This window comes from Podarcis raffonei, chromosome 13, assembly GCF_027172205.1.
Source record: "Podarcis raffonei isolate rPodRaf1 chromosome 13, rPodRaf1.pri, whole genome shotgun sequence".
NCBI classification, from domain to species: domain Eukaryota; kingdom Metazoa; phylum Chordata; class Lepidosauria; order Squamata; family Lacertidae; genus Podarcis; species Podarcis raffonei.
The window spans coordinates 16,871,828-16,881,578 of record NC_070614.1 but is presented as its reverse complement, the minus strand read 5'-3'; the positions used below and the strand labels follow the sequence as shown (position 1 = coordinate 16,881,578).

At 46.1% G+C, this 9,751-nt stretch overlaps 1 protein-coding gene across 1 annotated transcript; it reads right to left on the bottom strand.

Moving 5' to 3' along the window:
* Nucleotides 1-400: 400 nt before the first annotated feature.
* Nucleotides 401-9,280, bottom strand: LOC128399711 (vomeronasal type-2 receptor 26-like). Its single transcript, XM_053361400.1, has 5 exons — nt 8,904-9,280; nt 7,105-7,959; nt 6,309-6,536; nt 1,923-2,049; nt 401-1,299 (listed from the first exon to the last, which is right to left on the bottom strand). The coding sequence occupies exons 1-5, from the start codon at nt 9,213-9,215 to the stop codon at nt 401-403; spliced, it is 2,421 nt and encodes an 806-aa protein (XP_053217375.1). The 5' UTR covers nt 9,216-9,280.
* Nucleotides 9,281-9,751: the final 471 nt, after the last annotated feature.

The following is a 9,751-nucleotide window of genomic DNA, read 5'->3' as shown; positions in this document are numbered from 1 at the left end:
AAAGGAGACTGAGAGGAGATATGATACCAATCTTCAAATACCTCAAGGGCTGTCACATGGAAGATGCAGCAAGCTTGTCTCTTGCTACAGAGAGTAGGACCCCAACGAATGGATTCATGTTACAAGAAAGGATGGAGGTGGAGTTTCTGGGCATCTCCACACTTTCTTCTGTGAAATTGGTGGTTTTTTGTGTCCACAAGAGTTCCTTAGTTTTCCAGTTGTGCCCTTGGGCTCCCAAAGGTGGGGACCACATCTCGGGGTCGGGGAGAACCATCTGATTGTTTTTTATGCACATAGCAAGTTCAATAAACAAATAAAATGAAATTATATGAAGGAGTCGGCAGCAAATTCATTACCCACGTTCTGCGGTAACAGAAAAGAGTGACAACAGGGTACTTTGCTATTTCTTCTTTATTAACTGCTGTTTGTCATTCAGGTCAGGCCTCAATATGATAATGTAGCATTTGGGGAAAAAGATGGAAGCCAGTAAACCAGCACTGGAGACCAAGATGGAGAAGATCTCCACAGCCACCATGTGTTTTCCCTTGGAGCTCAGGTAGACCGGAACAAAGGAGATCCAAACACTACAAAACAACAACATGCTGAAGGTGATGAATTTGGCCTCATTAAAGCTGTCAGGCAGTTTCCTGGCTAAAAATGCTACAACAAAACTGACAATGGCCAGGAGGCCCATGTAGCCCAGGACACAGTAAAACATGGCAGCTGACCCTTCATTACATTCCAGAATAATTTCTCCCGTCACAGAGTGCTTGTCAAAATGGGGAAATGGGGGAGAGGTTCCCAGCCACACAGTGCAAATACCAGCTTGGATAATAGTACAAGTCAACACAATGGCGCTTGCCAGTCTTTTCCCCACCCATTTCCTCATTCTGGATCCTGGTTTGGTGGCCATGAATGCCAGAACAACGGTAATGGTTTTGGCCAACACACAAGAAACAGTCACTGTGAAAACCACACCAAAAGCCATTTGTCGGACAAGGCAGGTCACTCTGTCTGGTCGGCTGAGGAAGATGAGGGGGCAGAGAAAACAGAGAAGGAGAGACAGGAGGAGAACGTAGGTGAGGTCCCGATTATTGGCCCTGACAATCGGTGTGTCCTGATGCTTCATAAAGATGGCGAGGGACAATATGGTCAGCAAAGAGGAGAATACGGAGCCAAAAGCTAAGCTCATCCCAAGCGGTTCTTCCAAAGTCAAGAAGCTGAGGGACTTTGGAACGCATTGTGTTCGGTTCCGGTTTGGATAGTGATCTTCTGAGCATCCGACACAGTCATTCATGTCTGAAAAGAAGAAAGGATTCCCTTTAAGGGTGCAACTTCTGAGTAGGTATACATCCTCCTGGCAGTATGGGACTTATCAGTTGGATGGGCAAGAGACGATCTTTTTGAGACACAGGAGTGACTAGCATTGGGAGAAAGGGCTTTGGACGCCCCTCCCCCAGATAATGATCTCACAGTCATTTGCCGGGACAGTAAGGAGGTGGGTCTGGACAGCAGGAGGCCTGTCCTCTGCAGGTGCACTGCTGCAACTCATCTCCATCACCACCCAGGTAATCCAGTGATAGAAAACCTCTGGCCCATGGGGCCATTTTAGCAAGTTACACCTACCGGCCCTTTATCTGATGTCAACTCTGATGTTAGGTGTAGGGCAGGTAACAGTGTGCTTTGTAAACCCCAACCATCATCTGATCATTCGGGCTTGCAAAGCACCTCTTTGAAAATGCTGGGCCTCGTTGCTGGGCCATCAGCTGGTTGCAATGAAGAGCTCCAAGTCTGTGAACTTCAATCACCATGGAAATCAGAACTCCATCATTAGCAGCAACTGTGACACCTTTCACTCTGCCACAGACCCTCACAGGAAATGTAATATGACACATATCTGAAAGCTACCTAATGTCTCCTACCTTTCTGGTATGAAATCTTGCCTTCTGAACATGGAGCACAGTCATAGCAGCAGAATTTCTCCCCTTCTTTCTTTACTCTCCTAGTACCAGAAGGGCAATTTTTGTTGCATTGAGAGAGGGGTGGCACCTGTGAATTTTAATTAACCATTAGGAAATGTTTAGCACAGGGGGAATAATGGACATCTGGAGAACCTGAACTCCATTTTCTGGGCTGCAAGGGATCAAGTGGATGGGAGAAATGGCCTGCTGAATATTAAGAGAATTTTGAAAGCAATGAGCTGTCAACAGCCATTAATGGCATCTAATGAGTCAGAAGATGTTTTTGTGACTCTGAAAATGACGTTATGGCCATTTCAATATGTGTTTTTTTTAAAAAAAAAAAGAAATCCAAGGGAGGGAGGGAGTCCACCTGAACAGTAATACAATCATTTGGAAAAATACTTTTCTTATAAAATTCAAAAGGTTTTAAAGGAGAGTTGAAAGGATGTTTTGACATCCTAAGTGATTTAAATAAGCAGCTACTGTATACACTTTCAGGTTCCTTCAGTTTTTCCAGCTGAAAAAGCACAAATGTTGGGGACTGAGAACCCCAGACTAAATACACTGGGCCAAGAGACAATTGTAAGACAACTTAAGCAGCCTCAAAACCAAGGATAGTGCTGGACTCTGCCAGAGTTCTGCTACTATATCTTGAGAATTACTAGCCTCCAAACCAGGCATTTTCTGCAGAAGTCTGCCTCGTCTGTCTCCAGGCTCAGCTCCCTTTTCTTTCTTCCCAAAGAAGTTGGTTGGAGATTAGGCTTAGGTCACACTCTGCTGGCCTAGAAATCTTTAAAGAATGTGCTAGACAGGGAAGTGGAAGACCAGGGTTCAAATCCCCACTTGGCCATGAAACTCATTGGGTGACCTTGGACCAGCGCTGCTTCTCTCAGTCTACACTACCTTACAGGGTTCTTGTTAGGATAAAATGGGAAGTAAGCACACAGCCTTGAGCTCCTTGGAGGAAAGGTGGAATAATAATAATAATAAATAATAATAAATTTTATTTATATCCCGCCCTCCCCAGCTAAAGCTGGGCTCAGGGCAGCTAACAACAATCAAAATAATCCAACATTAAGCAAAATTCTGTGCAGATTGCCAGGGGAGGGGGTCAGGCTGCGCCCTGACCAAAGGCCTTGTGGAACAGCTCTGCCTTGCAGGCCCTGCGGAAAGATGTCAGGTCTTGCAGGGCCCTAGTCTCTTGTGACAGAGCTTTCCACCAGATTGGAGCCGCAGCCGAGAAAGCCCTGGCTCTAGTTGAGGCCAGCCTAACCTCTCTGTGGACTGGGATCTTCAGGATGTTTTTATTTGCAGACCGTAAATTTCTCTGTGGAACATACTAGGAGAGGCGGTCCCGTAGGTACAAGGGTCCTAGGCTGTATAGGGCTTTAAAAGTTAAAACCAGCACCTTAAACCTGATCCTGTACTCCACCGGGAGCCAGTGCAGCTGGTATAGTACCAGATGAATGTGATCTCACAGCGAAGACCCCATAAGGAGTCTCGCCGCGGCATTCTGCACCCGCTGGAGTTTCTGGGTCAGTCTCAAGGGCAGCCCCACGTAGAGCGAGTTACAATAATCCAGTCTGGAGGCGACCGTCACGTGGATCACAGTGGCTAGGTCAGGGCGAGAGAGATAAGGAGCCAACTGCTTAGCTTGGTGGAGATGAAAAAATGCCGCCTTTGTTATAGCTGTAATCTGCGCCTCCATAGAGAGGGAGGTATCGAAGATTACACCCAAACTCTTAACGGACGATGCTGGCACTAATTGCACCTCCACAAGAGATGGAAGTTGCCCCCTCAATCCCATATTACCCCGTCCCAGCCAGAGGACCTCTGTCTTCGAAGGATTTAACTTCAACCGGCTCCCACGTAACCATCCAGCCACAGCTTCCAGACATCTGGTCAGTGTGTCTGGGGCCGAGTCAGGATGGCCATCCATCAACAGATAGAGTTGGGTGTCATCGGCATACTGATGGCAACCCAGCCCAAAACTCCGGACAAGCTGGGCGAGGGGGTGTTGGCTGTTTGCAGCATGGTAGCGCTGCAGAGAGCTTGCTTGGGAGACCATGCATTTAAAAAAAAGAACTCAAAAATAAATTAAACAAGGTTTTAATAAGAAAAACAAACTCCTTATACACTAAATACATCAACAACAAACCAGACCCAACCACCAACCCATCCCCCAGGGGAATGGGAGAGCTAGGTTCTGCTCCTTATATACTACACCCAAATGCTGACACACCTTAATCAAATACAACTCAGCAGCACCTGCTATGTTTCACAGCTGTAAAGCTGGGTCTCGTTATCTTGCTCTGGCCCTTGCTCTGGCCCCTTAAAGACATACACATCGGGTGGAACAATGATGAACCTTTACATTTAAAGAAACCATTCAACAGGGGGCGCATAAAGATGTTAAAAAGCATCGGGGAGAGAATCGCACCCTGAGGCACTCCACACACCAAGGAGTGGCGCTATGACAATTCCCCCCCAAGCACCACCCTCTGTCCCCGACCAGAGAGAAACGAGCGCAGCCATTGAAGGACTGTGCCCTGGATCCCCACGTCGGCAAGGCGGTGGTCCAGGAGTTTGTGATCGACCATGTCGAAGGCTGCTGACAGGTCTAGAAGAATCAGCAGCCCCGACCCGCCTCGATCCAGCTGCCTGCGGAGATCATCTGTTAGGGCGACCAGAGCTGTCTCAGTCCCATGACCAGCGCGGAAGCCGGACTGGAATGGATCAAGAGCCGATGTTTCATCCAGAAACCTACCAAGCTGTTCAGCAACCGCTCTCTCAATCACCTTACCCAGGAATGGTACCCAATAACCGGGCGGTAATTGGATAGATCTAAGGGATCTAATGATGTTTTCTTTAAGAGCGGACGCACCACTGCCTCCTTCAGTTCCCCTGGGAATATCCTGGTGCCAAGGGACAAATTGATGATATCACCCAGGGGGGCCCGCACCTCGTCTGGACACGCTCTAATCAGCCAAGACGGGCACGGGTCAAGAGGACAGGTGGTGGGCTTTCCAGCTCGGCGGAGTCTGTCCCCATCAGCTGGGGATATCCGGTCAAAGTGGTCCAATACTGGACCCGAGGACAGTCGAGGGGCCTCCAGTTCCTTTATTGTATCCAAATTGGCAGGGAGGTCATGGCAGAGCAACAGGACCTTCTCCGCAAAAAAGCTCGCAAATGCCTCACAGCTGTGTGTCAAATTGTTATTTAAATTTGGCTGTCCTTCAAGGGACGTTGAAGACCTAATTATACTAAATAATTGCGCCGGGCGAGAGCTAGCGGAGGCAATGGAGGCCGAGAAGTAGGACTTCTTAGCGGCCTTCACTGCCATCTCGTAGGTTTTCATAAAAACCCTTTAAGATGTTCTTGAGGCTCCGTCACGGGCACCCCGCCATACTCACTCTAGCCGTCTGAGGTCCCGCTTCATTTTCCGAAGCTCCTCGGTAAACCAGGGAGCCCGGTTTCTGCGGGTTTGCAGAGGGCGCCTAGGTGCGATCTCATCGATGGCTGCTAGGAGCTGGATATTCCAGCCCTCAACAAGCTCAGTCAATGAGTCGCCAGGGGGAGCAAGGTCCCGCAAGGCCTGACGGAATCTATCAGGGTCCATTAGCCTCTGCGGGCAAGCCCAAATTGGCTCGCCACCTAAGCAGGGTGGGGGTGGAAAATCAATCCTGGCTTTCAGAGCATAGTGATCAGACCATGGCACCTTCATCGAAGGAGACATGATCACATCTATACTGACGCCAAAGATCAAATCCAGCGTGTGGCCTGCTTTATGTGTGGGGCCCGAAACAAACTGGGAGAGCCCTAGTGTCGCCATGGAAGACACCAGGTCCAGAGCCTGTGAGGAGGGAGTGGCATCAACATGGATGTTGAATAAAAATGCAATAAACAAACAAGCATGTAATAAAAACAAAAAACATTTTTCTTTCCAGTAGCACCTTAAAGACCAACTAAGTTAGTTCTTGGTATGAGCTTTCGTGTGCATGCACACTTCTTCAGATACACTGTGTGTGTATCTGAAGAAGTGTGCATGCACACGAAAGCTCATACCAAGAACTAACTTAGTTGGTCTTTAAGGTGCTACTGGAAAGGGAAAAAAATTTTGTTTTGACTATGGCAGACCAACACGGCTACCTATCTGTAACTGAAGCATATAATAATGAACTATGTCCCAGCCTCCTTCAGGGCATCAGAGCCTCTTGATATTCATAGAGGTTTTCATAAACAACAAGAGAGAAAAAATACAGGATCCATGTCTCAGCTAGGCTTCAAAGATGCAAGCATCACATTTAGGACACACTGGAGTTGCAATTTCCTGAAATCATGCCCCACCTGTTGAAAACTCCTGTGCCACACCATGTTGTCTTCATTGATGGAAAACTCTTTTCCTGGGGGAGCATCCAAATTCATCCATCCAACCTTCATTCTGATGAAGGAGTTATTTGGGAAAGTGACCAAGTTGGTAATATCGAATCCAGCTTCTAATTCCCTGTTCTCACTAAAAGACACATCTTCTCCCGCACTGTTGTTAAATGAGACACTCCTAAGAAATGGGTGGAGCTGCATCGAGATGGCAGGAAGAGGACAATTTTTTAAAATCAAACTTATCTTATGTTCAGCATCACCTTTTAAAGCGCCATTGCCTCTTCCAAGGCAGTAGACAAGATTTCATATAATCACAAAATAATAACAATAGCAATATTAACGACAAATTTTGATCTATAGCTGCCCAAAAATCTAATGCTGGACACTTTGTACTGCTCACTCTGGAATATAGCTATAACAGAGATAATCACAAATAATTTGAGATTTCAACAAGGACTAGAACCTCCAGACACTTTCTATATGATTTGGTATATACAGCAGAACCAGCATTTCCAGAACAACCCCCCCACAAACCTGGCAAATCTGGAACTATGCTTGGTGATCTGATAAAATTGGACTTAATTTGGACTTTAAAGTCTTTATTTAACTCACATGCAACTACACATCCTACCTGCCTATTTTACAGTTTGGTTATTCATCTATCCAATTTTGTCTGTTGTTAAAATTGTTGCCTTTGCTTTATCAACAATATAAAATGAAATAATAACTAAAAGATATAAAACAACAACAAAAGAGCCATTACCTGCCAAGGCTGCAATTTCTGAAGCTGCAGTCTCCATCTTCTCACAATTCCTCTGTGTTTTGCCCTGGATCTGTACATGGCATCATGCAGAGCATGTGCCACAACATAGACAGCATTGTAGATGCTGTAGCTGTGGCCAGTCATGCTCATCTCAAAGCCAGACGAGGGGAGGCTGTCCAGCTTCTCCTGTCCAGTGCAGGGTTCACTGAACTCAGTACTGGATTTGGAAAAGAAACAGTAGAATGTTTGCAGCCAGAACTGCTGAAGAAAACCATCTTCACCTGCCATGAAAGGATTTAGGGAGCGAAGAAGGGTCTTGAATCCTTGCACCTCCTTTGAGTGCACTGTGAAGCAGATGGAGCCATGAAATGGTTGCATACTCTGGCTCATTTGAAAGGCCACTGCTGAGAAATCCAGTTGAGCAGTCATAATCCATATTTTCTCCATAGATGTCATGTTTTCTGCACCCGCTGCCGCTAGCCATAGTTGCAAAAAACCCATGGATTTGGCTTCTCCATAGACAATGACAGCTTTGGCTTTGCTTTCCGCAATAGCAAGATAGGCTTGGAGCCACTGGGGAATCATGTGATAATACTCTTCAAAATATGAGCCTTTTGGAGTTCGCTCTGAAAAGGCCAAGCAAATACCTCTCTGGAAAAGCCGAGTTTGCAGGATTTCCATAAATTTCTCTCCACTCTCACTACCTGCAGCGAGCAACCCAACCCACGTCCATCCAAAGTGCAGAAGTAACTCAACAATCCCAGTGTACTGATGGGCTTCATTGGGCACCATCCGGTAGAAGGGAGTGGATTGGCTTTGACCAGCATCCTCTGGGGCAAAGGAGCCAAAAGTGAGCTGGAAGGAAACGGATACTTAATTCCCATTAATGCAGCAGAAGCATTGATTATGTGTGGATAGCAATGACTAAACCATTGTGCTTTGGACCTGCTGTCTTAGTAAGCCCTTCATGGAATGGGCAGATGAGGAGGAGTGGAGGAGAGCAGCACCCTAAGAACCTTCCAGAAAGAAGGAAGGGGGAAGAGTATGGTGTGGTGGTTTGAGACGGGTCACACCCGAGAAGGAAAAAGGACCTGGGAAATAATAGGTGATGAAGATCCAGAGCAAGGTAGCAATGAACAAAGACAGGAGTCAGATTTCTTAGAAACAGTACAGCAGCCAAGTGACATTCTCTCTCAAGAGAGTTTGTCAGAGCCCCCTCCTTCCACAAGGTCAAGACACGCTCTGCAGAACCCAAAAGAGAATTGTTCTTAGCAGCCACCATAAGCAGCAGGAGGCGTATGATTTCTAGGAAGAAATTTTCGGTGCAGGGTGGAGTTGCAATCTGAGCAATATTAGCTCAAGGGTGAGAGCATACTTTCCAGTCTTCCTGTGGATTAAAATGAAACCATTGAAAAGCTCTCTCTGCTCCTCTGATTTCACTAGGTAGATAGCCAGTGACCTGTTGATGGCACCCCTGAGAGCCCCAAATTATCCTGATCAAATTAATTAAGGTAATGTGCAAGCAACTGATGAGCAGCCTCCATAATTCATCCTGGTTGGAGTCTACCTGAGGCCAGCAAACCAAGCTGTTCACATACATAGAGTAGGTGTGTACAACTGTATCTGCAAAATGTTCCATTCCTACCTTCTGAAGAACATGCACACGTTGGGAAATGGATGAAAGCTTTTATTGAATACAATCTGAAATTGTCAAGAGGGCTATGATGGCAAGAGGGCAAAACTTTTCTCAACAGGACAGAGGAAAGAAGAAAGGGGAAGTCACCATGTTTGACTCTTACCTGGGGAATCTTGTAGACACCTAAGATGGCTGCCATGTGGAGGGAAACCTCAAAGTCAAGTCCCCCAATGACGGCCATCAGATATTTCTGTTTGTCACACTGGTAGTTGGGTACAAATCTGTAGTGTGTAGAGAGCAGCTCCAAAGTGGCCCAGTAGGTCATCCTTTCACTGAAGTAACTATCAAAGATGTGGAATCCTAATGTGACATTAGGTAATAGATTGGAATTCTTGTTGATTTCCTTGACTGCAAACACCAAGGCCAGAATTTGCTGATAGTATTTTGGTACAACACTGCAATGAGAGTTGGACATCAAAACGTTTTGCTGTGTACCATTTTTTGTCAATCTGTTTAAGGAAACTTATGTTCCATGTCTTTCTGTGCTAGGGAGCAACAAGGCAGCTTACAGGCAGATTTAACTAAACCAATAAAGAATTTGTTTTAAATACACATACAGCAAAAACTGCACCGCACTGTTCACTCAAGTGAAGCTTGAATTCCACTAAGATGGCGAGATCCTAGTAAGCCAGGTGTCCTTCAAGTTATATTTGTGAAGTTGGTACTTCCTGCCTAAGTGCAGTAGCTTACATTTGTCCCTATTGAAATTCATTTGTTAACCCAGTTCTCCAATCTGTTAAAGAAATCTTGAACTCCAATGCAATGCCTACTCGCCTTCTAGGTCATATTTGCCATCCTGTATTAAAAGCTCCAATTCATCTTGCTTGTTTCCCATACTCTGTGCCCTTGTTTAGACACAACTGAAACTAGGAGTCATTCTCTCCAGCTGCGTCCTTCTTGTAGTTTGTTGCCCTTTTGCAGGTTTCTGGAGCCCCACCTCAGTTTCTCATA

Excerpts from the sequence above, each read along its gene's own strand:
- LOC128399711 (XM_053361400.1), bottom strand. The coding sequence starts at position 9,215 with ATGTCCAACTCTCATTGCAGTGTTGTACCAAAATACTATCAGCAAATT. Across the intron at positions 2,050-6,308 it reads GGCACAGGAGTTTTCAACAG|GTGCCACCCCTCTCTCAATG; the intron begins GTGGGGCATGAT and ends TAAAATTCACAG. Across the intron at positions 1,300-1,922 it reads CAAGATTTCATACCAGAAAG|ACATGAATGACTGTGTCGGA; the intron begins GTAGGAGACATT and ends TCTTCTTTTCAG.